The 15,911-nt window shown below is 37.8% G+C and overlaps 2 protein-coding genes across 3 annotated transcripts in view; one reads left to right on the forward strand and one right to left on the reverse strand.

Moving 5' to 3' along the window:
• The window catches only part of CLSTN2 (calsyntenin 2), a 558,864-nt gene that overhangs the window by 15,316 nt on the left and 527,637 nt on the right, over positions 1-15,911 (forward strand). The window lies entirely within an intron of this gene.
• Positions 923-15,801, reverse strand: RBP2 (retinol binding protein 2). The gene is made up of 5 exons (XM_009568944.2): positions 15,759-15,801; positions 11,225-11,355; positions 5,703-5,881; positions 2,564-2,665; positions 923-1,052 (listed from the first exon to the last, which is right to left on the reverse strand). The coding sequence occupies exons 2-5, from the start codon at positions 11,295-11,297 to the stop codon at positions 999-1,001; spliced, it is 408 nt and encodes a 135-aa protein (XP_009567239.1). The 5' UTR covers positions 11,298-11,355; positions 15,759-15,801; the 3' UTR covers positions 923-998.

The following is a 15,911-nucleotide window of genomic DNA, read 5'->3' on the forward strand; positions in this document are numbered from 1 at the left end:
GTGCTTGCCACCTATGGCTAACTTAAACTTGCCTTTAGCAAAGAACATGAATTCTTTTGAAAAAGCCTAAATAGAACGAGAGAGAGTTGCGTGGAAATTACTTTTCTTTTTTTAAATCTCTGAAGGGTAGGTATGAGGTGAAGATGGCAGCATGCTGGGTCCTCTCTATGAACAGGGTACACACAGTCTCTGTATACTCTGTGTTTTTCTCTTATACTCTAAGTTTTTCTCTTATAGTCGTAAGTATGCCTTAGCAGCCCTCGAGTGTAGAATTTGCTTTAAACAGCGGACTTCTCCACTGGGATTATTAGTAGGATGCCGGTTCCTCCTGGCAGGTAGAAGCATTGTCAGGAGCATTGCAAACCTACTGGAGGTTTGTAGCACTGTCAGGGATCCGTGTTAAGACCAAATTAAGGAGTTTCAGCGCTTCACTTTGACCACAAGACATTTATCAGTCAATAACTACTAGCAACTGTGGACCTGGGTCAAATTCAAATGAATAACCTAGATGTGAAAGGCCACGTATCGTGTTCAGTGAACCGTTCTGTTGCCTGAAACTGTGGACTTAGTGATCCAAGACTAAATTAAATCGAAACAGTCCAATGAGTATCCAATTTTATAAAACTAAGTCATCCAAATATATTATGATATTAAAGCACTGCAGAGAGATATACTGTGGTGGAGATAATTGTGACTGTTAATTTTCAGCCTTGTTGCTATCGGACATTCCTCTGGAAATTATTACAAATATGTAGGAAAGCATTATTTGAATGACAATGAATTACTTTTATTTAACTCCAGACTGAAAGGCAAAGGAATTAATGATGCTTGTAACTGTTTGATGTTATTTTTATAAAATGAGTTTGTTTCCATAAACACAAAATATTCACATAGCTGTATGAAAGAACTATTGCAAATCTGTCTCCCTTCTTCTTTTTAGACTAAAAAAACCCCAGCATAATAGTGTGATGAAGGTCTGGGTGGCTTTCCGGTCAATTTTAGTTTTTCTTCCTAAATATCTGATGGCACACCTGGTCTTCACATGTCAGTTCCTGCAGTATAAAAACAGTTAGTAAGTATATAATGGTACAAGTTCAGTTTCATATACACAGCAGATCCCAGAAATTACCACAACTGAGCCATTGCATAACAAGATATGCTTATGAAAAAGAGAACAGAAAGAACAGTGTATCATCAGCACGCATGCACCACATTGCAGGAATTAGATTTTGACACATGAATTGAGCTCTAAGACGAATGAATATGAAAAATGCATAAAAATTGGTCTTCATTGCAAGGCTTTTTCATGCTCTGTTATTAAAACAATATACTGTAATAGGTTATAATTCACGTTACCTCATAATTCGTGAGAAGGAATGAAACAAGGAAATTAAAAAAAAAAAAAAATGGAGTGTTTCATACATGTGCCCAGCCCTTTTTCAGGGGCCAGAACACACCATTTTTGCCCAGTGTTGCAGCTGACCTCTTAAACGTTGGCACACCTGCCCATTGTAACGCAGTCAGTTTGATAAGTCTTCTGGTTAGCCAGCCTTCCTGTGCCAAATAAGACTTTGAGGTGAGCTGAGCCTGGCTTTTTGGCCAGCAATTGGCCAAATCTGCAGTAGAGTTTCTGAAGAATGTTGAAAGAATCTACTTGGTCTCTCTGTTTCCACCAATCTTAGCCTGAATCCTGGTGCCGGCATGCACAACTTTCCTTAGGTTAGATTTTGAATATGTGTTAAAATAGAATTGAGAAGTGTGCTGGACAGTTGGCCTTTGGTTAGGTGGCAGATAGCCTTTGTTAATTCGTTGCTTTTACCTTCCAGGCATGCAGACTTGAGGCAGCGTGGTTGCCCATACCAGCTGTCTCTAGGGTAAACTTGTGAAGGAGTAGATATCTAGATCCACATTGTGAGACAGAAACTAATCCTCATGTACCCTCCTATTGCACCATCCAACATTATCATGCCTGTTTCTCTACTGGTCTCCCCAGAAAACCTGGAATCATTATTGTTATGTATCTATTATTGGACTCCACTGCCTGCTTGGTTCCTGCACAGGCTCTTCTGGTCTCTCTTGGACTCACCACATTTATCTTTTGGCACAAAATAATTGCAGTGCCAATTGTATGCAGGATGCTCTTGAGTATCCAGAGGTTTCTGTTCTGTGTTGCAGCACAAGATGCTAAAATTTCATTGTGCTTCTTCCAGAACAAAAATTAATATTTTTCTTGCAATTATTCCTTTACTGTTTTTTTCCTACCACTGATTATGTGAGAATGGGATGATGTTAGAGATGCGATGTAGCAAGAAGGGTTAATAGCTGGAGGGCAGCAGATTGGAGCAAAAAAAACGCTGCAGGGTTATGACTTAATTGGGAGAAGGTGGAAAGAAATTGAGCATTCCTGAATTGTAGGAGAAGGATTTTCTTAGAGTTTCAGAGCTCAGAGCTGTCCACAGACAGAAGAGTCTAACTAGAACAAGTAACAAAACCTTTGAACTGGAAGAACCGTATGTTGTTGCTTTCTCAGTTATGTGCTATGTATCTGTACAGCAGCCCTTACCAGATGCAGTAGGTCTCCTTCAATCCAGTGCTTCCAGCCCCTGTTGTTCTTTTCACCTTTCTGAACGCATACCAGTTTGTCACCATCCCAAGTCACTAGTGTCTGTGTGAATCAGACAATTAACTGAGATATGTTTATGAGAAATTTATGAATACATGAAAATAAACTCAGTCAAACAATGGGGAAACACAATTACAGTTGCTTCCTACCATTCTGCATCTTCCTCCTAAAGAACTCTAAATCAACCATTCAGCCAAAACCCAAATGCATCCAAGATGACAACAGTTTTGAAGGGAAGCCTTTACAGTGCTTTGTTGTCATTTCCATGTGTTGCTTCACATACATGAATATAAAGTGTGCGTACTAACTAGTGAATTGCTGAGTGAATTAACAGATACTTGTGCAATGTATGCAAGTCGTGTTTTTTCTTTTCTTGCTGTTTAAATCCATTAATAAAACCATTATAAGTTTTCGTGAGTGAAGTCCTGGGGTCTTATACTAACCAGTGCCATGCTAACCCCTTTTCTAGCACTGCATAGAGTAACAAGAGGTCGTGTACGTTAATATCATCTAATACAATACTGTTATTAATTTTATAGCAGCTTTCATGCACTTGTAGAAGAGACCTTTAAGGAGATGTGATCATAGGCTGGACAATGTGCTCTGGCTGCTTGAGCAGAGGGGTTGGATTGAGTGATCTCAAGAAGGCCCTTCCACCCCCAACCATTTCATGATCTGGTGTGATTCAGAGTCTGTCACTAATGAACAGGGTATTGGATATGCTGATTCTTGCTCAGGAGAAGGATACCTGGAAGGAAAGTTCTCTTTACAGGCTAGATCATCCACTTGGATGTGATAGAGTAAATTCAAAGCAACTGTGTTTGAAGTGTTCTATATTTGAACCGTTGCACTTTAGGGAGACATTTAACCAAGTGTGATAGGCATATCCTCATCAGAGATCAGGTACAGTTGATGGACGTTCAGTTATTAAAAAGCTCTAAGAGTACTGGGAGACTAATTAATTTGCTAGTTCAGCGCTGGGTGATTTATTTCTCTTATGAGGGAGCCTTCTATTAACAACAAGACAAAACTCATTCCATTTTAGTTAGCTCCTTTCTTATTTACAAAATATTTAAGCTACATGCTCTTTAACTTATCCAAGGCCTCTTTACATTTAAAAGTTGCCTAGCAGTTTTATTACCTTCATCTAACTTCAATGTCTTTGAGGCATTTTTTTGTTAATGGAATGACCAGAAAATTGTTTTAGAGCAGGCCAGAGAATAGGCATGATATGCTTCCTTTTTCCTTCCCTTGTTAGAAACTAATATAATTTATGTAGAAAAGAATATTAGGCAAAACTTGTTAAACCATGTAGGGCTATAATTGTACAATCTGTGTTTCCTTCCTTCCAAATATTTGATAACAAAGAGGAGAATTTGCAAGTGAAATGATTTTGTAGAGAAAGGCAGTGGCTTTGACAGTGGTGAAGAGTACTGGAAGAGCAATAGTCTGTGGATCTAAGGAGTGATGCAACTAATGAGTCCTTAGATCCTTAGTAGTGCCTCCAACTGATCTAAAAAGGTGTGGGAACAATGTTTTAGAGTATAAACTCTGACCCACCCAGCGCTCACTGGAGAATGTGATAGGAATAAAATTTAGACAGGGATACCCCAAAAAAATGGGTCATGTTATTTGGTGGCTTGCAGTGCTGTGAATAAGAAGTAGTTTGGAAGAAGTCCTAGGAACTGCACTGCACAAAGTTAGTTTGAGAATGAAAAGTAATCCATAGTGAACAAACAATGTCTTTTGTTACATTTATGTCACTCCAGTGAAGGATGATGTGAGTTGAAATGTAAACATGTCCTTTACGCTGCAGATTTCCTGTGGCAATTGCCAAAACAAAACAGGTCTTGTTGACAGAGAGCTTTGATATCATCTTCTCAGAGTTTGGCAACAAGTTCTGAAACCTTGTTTATTGAGAAGATACTGATGGAAAAGACAGCATATGTTTGGAGCAGAGCAAGAGCTGAGAGCTAGCTGGAAGAACGGAACTGTGGTAATTGGCAGGTACGGGCAGACTGAGGGAATGATGGCAAAGACAGGCAGGTGAGGCAAGAATAGCAAGACTGAAGTGGGCAGACGGTAGAAAGTTAAGTCCTACTGGCCTTTCTACCTTTGAAAATCTTACTTAAGCATTTTGTGGGTGAGAAGAGAGTAAAATAGAAGCAGTATTGGATACAGAAACTGTATCCAATGAAGCTGAATTCTATAAGTGAATTTCATTAGTGCGCATATGTATTCTCTTCCTCACTAGCTTCCCTGACACAGTCTTACTCGAATGCCTCGTAGGAACAGACTTATTAGTTGACTCTGCCTGTCGTAGGAGGTAGGGCAGGGGCTAACACACAGTATGGTCCTTGATCCAAATGTTGCTTGTCCACATATCTCACTGAAAGGTGTCTGAACATATGCCCAGAGTTCCCTAGGGGAATTCTGAGCTGAGGTTACTCCCACAGTCCTACGGATATCAAAGTGTGCACTGCTGGGTCTCCTTGCCTGTCTGCCACTGCCAGCAGGCCTGCCACCTGTATCAGTCGTAGCATTGGCTCGCAGTTTTTCTTGTCCCTTTCCAAAGCTCCCTTAAGGTTGATAGCAGAGTGCAGGTTTATTTTTAACAGTGTCAAACCGTTAAACTGTCCAACTGAGTTTGAGCAGGCTCTGATTAAAATACAGTGTGAACCTAGCCATTCAGAACTCAAAATTTGTATTGGTGCTAAGAAAGACCTAAAGTCAATGAGGCGAATTTACTGTTTCTTGAAGGAAAATACATAGTTAAAAATACAGTTTTGCTAAAATGAATGTCTATCATTGAAAAGCTGGAAAAATCCTCTACTAGAAAAACATATAATTAGTGATTGTCCTCACGTATCTGAGTAACCATTCTGATTTGCATTTATAATAAGTGCTTGTAGCAGGAAAGAAAACTGTCTCAAGATGCAAATTAATTCTGGATTGTAAAAAAATCTGATGTCTATAAAATAGTAGTGGGATTTTTCATGCATTCAGCTGAATTTTGTAGTAACTACTCACTCCTGATATTCACTGTGATGTAAACAGCTATCTGGTATCAAGTCTTTACCTTTACCACTCGGTTATCCAGTCCTTTGGTATGTTCTTCAAACTCCACTCCCACAGTGTAATTCAGTTCATAGTTTCTGAAAGTACTGAGTGTTTTTGTTTTAAAATTATCTCCATCTTGAATAATCTCCTTTGTTTGTTTCAGGTGTTTTGCAATCTTACGAGTTGCAAAATCGATACCTGCCAAAACCCAGAAAAGAGTATCACAATGAAAATTCCAATATTTGTTATCAAAATGTAAAACCACAGCACTTATCTTTATGTACCATAAATATAACATTTTATGTGGAACATAGTTCTACGAATAACACTTCTACCTGCAACATTTTGCAGAGAAAAACGTCATTTCAAAGAAAAATAATCTTGTGTTTGCAAGTAGACTTTCATTTTGAGGGTCTTCCACTGATTGCAAATTTATTTGTGAACAGGATATCTGTGGGAGCGTTATGAGCAGAGGTGAGTTAATGAATTTAAAAATAATGACAATTATACCAGTGAATAAAAAAGAAACAAATACAAACTGTAGTTTAGATGTTAAAGAAAGACAAATTCAAAGTCAAAAGTCAAAAAAGTATCAGACGAGCATTTGACAGTTGCTGTTACATATTCTGTCAACATTTTATGCTTTACCGATCTGCTTAACATCCTGATTTTGTTCATGTTGAAGAATAACTTTATAATGTAAACAACTGCTTGCAATTGAATGCATTGAAAGTTACCAAAAAGAGAATAAATATTCCCATCCTGACAGTTTGCTCCAGACAATCCCCCTAATGCCAGCTGCATTATCATCTGCAATAAATATTTCTGACCAGCTGGTGGTGAATCTTATTGTGGTGCTGTGGGCAAATGAAATAATCTCACGTGCTTCTGCAAGAGACTGAAAAATGGTTTTGGTACTTTAGCCATCCTTCAGAGGTTTTGCACGCAAGTTCATCGTTGTTAGTTCTGCAATGCCACAGACCGAAGGGGCCCTTTTCTTTTGGTAGATTCATTGTACTACTTGTGTAGTACTAATCGAGTTGAGTAAGGGGATTGGCTTGAAAAAAATTGTGGCTTTCTAACATGGGGAATAATGTTCTTGTTCAGTATTTATATTCAAGGCTTCTTGGGTATATTTTATCTGCTGCAGTGGATTAAAGGTATCTCTGGGTCTGATTTATAGCCAGGTAGCATAAAATTTAGTTCTCTCTGAAGAAAAAAAATGTCTAGACTTCTAAAGAAATGCTATTTCTGACTAATATATTAGACTTGTAGCTCCTGGAGAAAAATCAGGGGAGGCTTTATTAAAGCAGGGTTTTCATAACTGCATTTTGAACAATTCAAGCAATAAAAATGATATATTGTTCTATTATAGTAGATTAAAATACTTTGTAGCATGTTTATGATAAAATCAAAGTTTCTGGCTTAAAGGGCAAAACTATTCTTTAATTAAAGTGTAGAAATGCATATGTATTAATTATAAGGATGGGTGATTTTTAAAAAAACCCACAACCTCAGTATGCTTTGAACCTGACCACTTTAATACTTAAAATATCAATCACATGTAAAATTGTGAGAAACAGAGCAGAAGAGCATATTTTCACCCTTTCTGTATCATTTCTTTCCATTCTGATAATCATCTGTAGCCATATGCATCTTTCCATTGGTTTTGGTGGGTTTTGTTTTTTGCTTTTTCCTTAGTATAACATAGTGTACGTCGATGCATTTCTACACGAAACATCATGATGTACTTACGAGGGGCCGGGTCCAGACAACTGGTACAAATAGCTCCTTCGTCCCTACCAGTTGCTGGCATTCTTATTGGGAACTTACTTTGAAAATTTTATCTGAAAGCTCAGTGAGTGCCTCTCCAGCTCAATCCGCTCAGGTTAGGCAATGAATCCAAGTATTTTTCCCCAAAATACTTTGTATTGCATTCCTTATTCTAAAACATTCTTCCTCTTGCTTTGTTTCGGGCTCCTGAGTGGGTCAAGTTATTTTATTCTTATGAACTGTTAGTGTCTTTTTTAAGCAGACTTCCCAGTATTGGATGCCTGTAGTCCAGACCCCATTGTAGGCAGAATCCATCCATTATTCTCCCAGTTTCCACTGGGATATACAAGATCAGAAAGGAAGGAAAAAATCCACTTGATTTAATAGTAACAAAGTCATGATTTATCCACTAACTGGAGTGGTTCTAAGGATGCCAGAGATGCAATGAGCACCTGCTGTAGACCAGTTCTTGCTAGCGTTTATGGTACAAAAAATAATTATACAACTGGAGAATAGATTACTTACTAGAAAAGGATTACTATATAGGGATGATAATAATTAAAGCTTAGTTTAATATCTGTATAATGACAGACAGTAAATTCTTATTGAATTTGACTGAAAATCACAATTTAAATTCTACAGTGGATAAAATAAAATCCAAAGAAATGCATGTTATTAGCAGCTGCTGTCCTTTTCCCTGACATTTTTACTGGATTTGAAGACAAACACAAGTGAAATATTACAGCTCAACTGAAATAAACAATGCAAGAATTTCATCCGATGGTATCGGGGCAGGGAAGAAAGGAGCAGTAATGAGATGGTCAATGCAGCCAAATGAAAAGAGATCACCATAAATGCAAATCCTTTTGGAAGGGAAATGTGCACACCACAAGTGTTTAATTTGCATATTAAAAATAAGGAAGGAATAAACCTAAAAAGTAAAGAGATCTATATCAAGTTAATTATCAAAGACGAGTTATTGATGTACGATGAAATATATCACTACCAAGCGAGGCAGAACTAGAGCAGGGTGATCGTCACAACTGGTGTTTAGAGTAACACCCCACAGAAGGAGGTCAAATCACGGAGCAAATTGCTGAGAAAGGACTGAAGCAGAGCCAGAGCAGAGAGAATTGGTCTGGGGACAACAATTGTAGGTATGATCAGGGGCTGAGGCAGGCAGTGAGAGAAGCCTGGGGTAACTATTCCTGAAGATAGCCTGGAATAGTCAGCTTGTGACAACTGGGAGCTAACTTAAACATCATCCGGATCAGCAGGCCCCATGGCTTACCAGCAGTTGGTATATTTAATGCTGAAACCACATTTCAGTTGCATATAAAGTAGTAATTATTCTATATGCATAACTGTCAAACCTCAGCACTCAAATGACTTTGGTGTGTGTGTATCTTTCTCCTGAAATTCATAACATTGACTTCACTGCTCTTATTTTTCAAAAATGATTTTTTGTACCTTGTAGGGGATGTGTGTGGTATTTACAGACTTCCCTAAAGTCTGTAAATTGAGCTTTGCTCCATAACTGCAAAGGCTGAAAACTATAAATAGTGAAACTTGCCTTCTTCTCTTAAAAGAGTCGAAGCTTTGTGGAAATGATAACTATTTTAAATTGTTGAATAATGATGAGAGTTTATTTTTATGTGTTTATGTGTTTTTATCCTCCTTCAGTCTGAACAGATAAATAAGTCAGGGTTAAGATTCTTTGACTAGAGTAATACTGGTAGAAAATCAGTTAAAGTGTCAAATATTTAATCTCATTTAGGGATTTTGTGGTAGTTATCCCTAAATCAGTGACTAGTAGATGTTGAGGATTACTTGAAAGTTTTTAGATTTATTTACCTGATTTCCTCTATCTGTTAGACTCTTCGCAAGACATACATTTTCTTACCTTGTGGAAGATGGCTGTGCAGTCTGCTCATTCTTTTTGAACCACTGAATTGTTTTTATAATCTACATCTTTACAAGCAGAAATGTTGGGATCTGAGCAAACAAATTCTTTAGATCTGCATTAACGTGACTCAACACCTTTTTAACAAAATGCAAGAGCCACAAGTCTGATCTCGACTGTGGATGAAATTTGCAAGGTACTTTGACCTGGAAAAGCTCCTGTTTATCAGCATCACTCTTACAGTGGTGTCAGGTACTGGAGAAAGGCAGAGAAAAAAGAAGAGCAAATACTGAACAGAAGATAGAAATCGATGGCCACTAGATAGAAAACAATGAGACGTCTGGGAATGAGAAGTGCATAGACCCAGCTGGGCCCCTGAGAGCTATCAAGTATAAGCATAAAAATAAAATACAGGCTTGATTTTTGCCACTGATCAATTTATGATTCAGAGCCAGGCAGACTCTTCCAGTCTAGGCTAAATTAGCCAACTCTAATGGCTACTTCTCTTCTGTAAGTTTTATAGACATCATGTGTGGTAAGGAAACAATGGCCCTTTATGCCCTTCACCTGTGATGGGAGAAGATTCTGAGTTGTAAAGGTTGCGCTTCTCATGCCTGTGTAAATGTAACTCCCACATTTTGGAATGCAGCTGTATTACTGCAGTGGTGCAAAGGTGATAACGGTTCTTTCAGAGCCAATCCAGTGTACTGAAGAAATCCTTGAGAAATGTCGATGTCTTCTATTATTTCTCTTTTCAGCAAATTAAAGATCTACATCACTGCTGACCTAAGCAGAGGAAGGATTTTATCCACACTACTTGCATACTCATAATGACCTGGGGCAAAAAGTTTATTTCTTTATGAGAACAAAAATGCTTGCAGAGCAATTTATATTGCAAATAATGAGTGCAGCAAAAGAAGATGTTTCTCTCATAAAATTATCTCACAGTCATTACAAAAATTCAGCCTGTCAGAGTGGGGAAAAATAAATCTACAAACAACATAAACTTGAATGTGACATGAAGTGACAAGGAAATTGCTCGCATTGAGTTAACAGTGTTTTGCTGTTTTAGCAGCTACAAAGAGTGCGCTTAGAATGCTGTACAATGGGTACACGGACCGTAGCTATCAGTCCTCTAAGACCAGACAAGCTAACGAAGTAGTGAATGAAAGCTGCCTAAAGAGCAGACCACCTCTTTTTGTGCGTACACATATATTGTCATCAATGATGATTGTAGCCAAGTGAAATTAAGCGTAGTTAATCATGTAAGCATATGTTTAAGAACTCCTGTGACCTAAGTCTCCTTGCTCTCTAAGGACGACTCCCACAAAAATTGTCAGAAATATTTGCCCAGTAATCTTTAAATGTTTTTGAAGACCTTTATTGTCACCTTTACTATGCAACTGGTGCATATAATTTCTACTAGTTCAAAGCACTAATGAAGTACTAAACGCTATTATTGCTTTAGAAGTATAGAATATCCTGTTCCACTTTAACAGCCACCTAGGTTGTAGCTTGACTGTTACGGTAAGGATATACCAGGAACAAAAAAGAGCTTCTGGACCCGAAAGCCTGGTTTCTTTCTCTACCTCCACCCTCTCCCTCCCTCCCCTCCCCCCAAACTGTATCTGTTTTTTCATTTATCAAAATAAAGAATAATATCTTTAGCTACAAGTTTTCTCTTGATTATGTGGTTAGATTGTTGTGATTTTAAGTATATTACAATTATTTGATTTTTAATGTGATCGGCAAAACCCTTATGCCACAACACACATTACAGTGAGACAGAAAGTCTCACTGATTTTTAGGATTGTACTTACAATTGAAATATTTTCTCTTTATATAGTTAATATTTTTTCAGTTACCTAGAGCAACCATGTAGCCTTCAAAGTTTTCATTGGTTTCCATTTCCCACGTCCCATTGTAATCAGCAGGCATGGTGGCAAGAGCTTAAAACCAACTTCAGATCGAAAGGTGAGGCTGGAAACAGGATCTGCTAAGAGAATGTTTTATAAACCTTTTCATATCTTTTTTTTTAATAAGGTTTATGGTTTTTTAGATAATACAGTTTAAGGGTCAGAATGATAACCCAAGAAAATGTCGCATTCGTTACCAAAGTTCAGCTGAACAGCTGGCAGAGAAGGAACACTTTCTGAAATATGTAGTAATACAGGATATGATTTTACACTGACCTTTGTAAAGAACTGCTGGCTATTATGGGATACCTTTGAAATATGTTGAACTCAGTGGCAAATTGTACAACCCAGTTAAAGTTTCCAAGGTGAATTTTCTTTTTTAATTCCTTTTTGTGTGTTGCATTTCACTATGAAGACCAATCTTACAGAGCTGGCACACCCAGAACTCTCATTTAAAATTGATGGAAGTCTTCAATGCATAACGAATGCAAGGCAGGGCAAAAAATGGAATGTTTCTGTTGAAAATATTCTTGTTTTCCCTTGGTTTTCAAAACATCTCCATACCAATAGATGCACTTCCACCAACTACACTTCCGTATTTTTAATTTAATTTAGCAGCAAGTTTAGCAAATGTAAAGTAAATCAAAATCATTCGTAGTATGATTAGTATCAATGCTACCCTAAAAATGGTCTTTTAATTACTCTGAAACAGCAATTTGTGTTAGAAAAGTCTTTTTCATCCAGCAGCATTATCTGTTGTGGAGAAAAGCATGTATTTTGGTTGTGCAAATAGGCACATTCAGAATGTGCTGGAGTGGAGAATTTGGATGTGCAGTAGGACTTTTTACTGAAATTAAAGTAAGCACTAAAAGCAAATTAATATAGGTTAAGATTTTAAATTCTTTGGTCAAGATAACTTACAGATGGCTCTGCAGATAGAATTATTAAAAATGATAAAAAGTCCCAAATGCTCTGCTTTTCTTTCTCTTATATTTTTTTAATGGGGATATTATTGAAAATTTCGCTAGAAAAGTGGTAAGATCTAGAACTCCAACTCAGAAATAAGTAAATTGAAGAGTCACTGATCTTACTATGTCTGCTGTATGCTTTCACTTTGTTAAAATTTAATGTAAAAAAATTATTATGGGATTAAAAAAGAAAAAAACTAAAAAGAGTCGAGAGTTTCTGGGAGCTGAGTTCTTAAAATGCCTTTGTGTCATACCTAAGGAGCTCATTTCAGAGAAGGAGAAGAAGTATCTTGATCTGTACTTAAAAGAGGCACTAAGAGGGTTTTCAATTAGATGTCATACAAAGACTTGAGGTAGTGCAGTGACTGGAAGTTGAAATGAGGTGAATTCCTATGTGAATATAGCATATCTGCTATAGAGTAGTCTGTCTACAGACCAGTTTCCCCAGGGAAATTGGTAATGACTGTTTGAAATCTTTAAATAGGCAGAGAGTGACTTTCTAAAACATATGCCTCGTTTCTAGCACAATTTATTGGGCTGAACACATCTGCTTATGTGTTTGCTCCCACTATAAGAATTTCTAGATGAAAGACTATGGATGATGTTATGTTGAAAGTGAAATTTGAAAATCTTTGTGCCTAAAACATAGTTCTGTGGTGATATTATGCAATACTTATGCAATAGGTATGACTTTCTGTATCTTCGTTCTCAGCCTCCACATTGCATCAACATTAATAAATACATTATTATCTATACATTTCATGTATATACTAAAGGATCCTATAAAAACAAGAAAAAGAAAAGGTTCTTGTTCCCAAGTCAGCCACTCACGAACAGTCAAAATCAGCTGTGCAAGCAACATCCGTTCCTTTGTGTGCAGGCATAATAATCTTTAAGTGCATCATCATGCTAGTTTTCCAACTGGAAGTTATTCTCTCCTTTGGCGTACCAAAGGGATGATGTCCAATTTATAACCAGGTACTTGGTGCTTTACGTTCTATCTCCAGATGCCTAGTGGCGGATTTATGAAGCAGGAAGCACACTGAATGCCTACAATCCCCTTCTAAAATCGGAGCATATGCTAGAAGCTCATGGTGAGAGATTTTATATGCTCATTGATTCTAGTTCTGAAGTAGTTTGCTTTCTATGTAACAGTCATTTTGGTAAGATGCAGGAATGACTGGAACTGTATCATATGATGATCAACAATTAAGGTCCATTAAGAACTAACAAAGAGAGAGACAGTTCAGTTGCTGTGGAAATGCAGAGCTAGGCACATTGAGAGAAAATTAATTCTGAGATGAGAACATCCTTTACATGTAAGGCCACAATTAATTAATAGCATACATATATAGTTTTACAGGTTTTGACAGTGGCACTTCGTTTATTCTCATCCCTTATTATTTGTTTAAATAACTTTTTGTATGTGTGTGTAAATTCCATATTAGGAATTCTCTAAGCGCACATTTATCCATCATCCTGAAACAGCTCTTTTGAGCCTCTTCAGGTAAAGAAACATCTAGGAGGTTTACAGACGCTCAATTCAGCCAATGAAGGAGCTGGCTAAGTAAGGAATTAATAAAATGTGAAATATTGACTTGACACAGTTCCATGGTGCTTTACGAGCTTTTAAAGAGCATTGTGTTAAGGTCCACAAAGAGAAGTTTTAGTTCATGAATCAATACTTTGATAGGCAGTAAAAGTTTTAACATTCAAATTCCTGCCTAAATTATACGGAGCCAAGAGACCATACAGATGCTGTTAACACTGTTTTTGTTAAAGCCCTATGTGAATAATGGTGAGTCTGCAGATCACTGACCCACTGTATTGTCAGCATTCTCTTGGGTCTGTGTCTTGCTGGTTGTACTGATCTGCCTCTCATCTCAGTTCAGCTTTAAAATTTGACTTATTATCCACTTCAAATCTTGGAAATTGTTCTATTGACTCCGTGTTTATTATTTTTGTACTACATACATAGAAACAAGCCCTCAAAATGGCAAAACATTTCTTTCCTATGCTGTGAGTGTGAGTGTAAGTTTGGAGAAATGAAGAAAAGGTGCCCTCTCCTAATTGTCATGATTATTTTGGTCTTGGTATCCTTTCCTTGCAAGACCACCAGTAAAATCAGTAGGAATGCCATGCATAGGAGGCACTGAACCCTGGGAATGGGGAGAGGGAAGTGTCTTTTTCAAGTGTTTTGAGCTCCTAGCTCGTGTGTCAGGTTTCAACCTAGGGATAAGTTTTATGGCTGAGTAATAAAAGCTTGGAAATAAAGCTAAGTCATGAAAAATGAAAAGACTTTTGTTAAAAGCCTAAATAACTTTTCTAGACTTTATTGGTGAATGAAGAAACAAAGATGGCTCTTCTTGCCTCTGTCCTACAAATTGTTTAGTGGCAATATTGTTTAGTGGCAGTTTGAAACAAAATGTCTCATAAAAAGAACCTAGATTGATGAGCTTGAAAAGCGAGGCCTAAACGTTGTTTCTGTGGAATAAGTCAGCAATCATGGATTCTGATTGTGACATTTGCCTCCCGTTCCTCTCACTGTATCTGAGACTGGCCCCAAAGAGAAATCCTATATGTGTAGCTAACAAAGTTCAGCTGCCTTGCTATCTGAAAGAGCTGGGAGTGCACTCTCCTTGGGAGACAGCATGCTGTAAAGCTTGGTTAGGAGCACTATAAAAAGAACTGGTCAAACAGCTTTTTGCCTGTAAACTTTTGGCCATGGTATTTTGAAGAGTTGGTAGCGTGCTTCCCACTCTGTCCTTGCCTCACTTTCATTTTCCTTTTACGTTACCTAATAGGCATATATAACAGAGGAGAAAAATGCCTTGCACTCCCCCGATCAGCCCCTACACTCCTCATGCTTGACAGCTGGGACTTTTGCCTATAGTTATTTAGTTGTTGTTTAACACATAGAAATATGGCAAGCTGCGTAAGTTGTTCTTAGCAACTGAATTCCCCCGAAGGATTCAGACAGAAGCAGCATGGTCACAGACACCTATTATTATTTTTAACTTGTTAGCACATGTGCACTCACTAGGTTTATTTTTATTTTTAAGAAAATTGATCACTTATAATGTGTTCAGTGTTGGCTGCTGCTGCAAAAAACTGTCAGAGGTGCTATGTCTCCAGGCTTGGGGTTCTGTTCAGAAAAAATATGAGTAGTCACATTATGACAACTCAAAGTTTAAGTTGGAGGGATGCAACCTGCTTCTTGTCAGAATGTAAGACAGCTTGTGGGCCTTGGGGATTCAGCTGAGTGAAGATAGTCATCGGCTACTGGGCAGAGAATTCACTAAGAAGTGGCAGGAGCAGCAAGAGCGATGTATACAGCAGGAGAGGACAGAATCAAAGGGTATTATTTGCAAAATGGGCTCAACAAACAGTATTTGATTGCCCAGTTGTTAATAGATGCCCTCCCCCAATATGAAATGGCACTACACTACCATGGATAACCCTAGCTTATAAGCTTCCTTGCCGGGTCAGATACAGCTAAGGACAGCCAAGCTTACCTCAGTGTCTGGGAGTTAATTAGACTTCTGACTCTTAAGCTCGTTGTTTGTTCAAGTCTGGACCCGGTGGAGAAGGAATGCAAATTTGACCAGTTGTACATATGGTTGTTGGCTAAACATTTACTGCTTAATACCAGTTCTTAGCTGATCATG

The sequence above is a fragment of the Cuculus canorus genome, chromosome 9 (assembly GCF_017976375.1).
Source record: "Cuculus canorus isolate bCucCan1 chromosome 9, bCucCan1.pri, whole genome shotgun sequence".
Lineage (NCBI taxonomy): Eukaryota > Metazoa > Chordata > Aves > Cuculiformes > Cuculidae > Cuculus > Cuculus canorus.

What these genes read in the sequence shown, in the direction of transcription:
- RBP2 (XM_009568944.2), bottom strand. Translation starts at nt 11,297, where the DNA reads ATGCCTGCTGATTACAATGGGACGTGGGAAATGGAAACCAATGAAAAC. An exon ending in AGGCTACATGGTTGCTCTAG is followed by an intron (nt 5,882 to 11,224) that starts GTAACTGAAAAA and finishes GGGTTTTGGCAG; the next exon opens with GTATCGATTTTGCAACTCGT. An exon ending in TGGATAACCGAGTGGTAAAG is followed by an intron (nt 2,666 to 5,702) that starts GTAAAGACTTGA and finishes TGATTCACACAG; the next exon opens with ACACTAGTGACTTGGGATGG.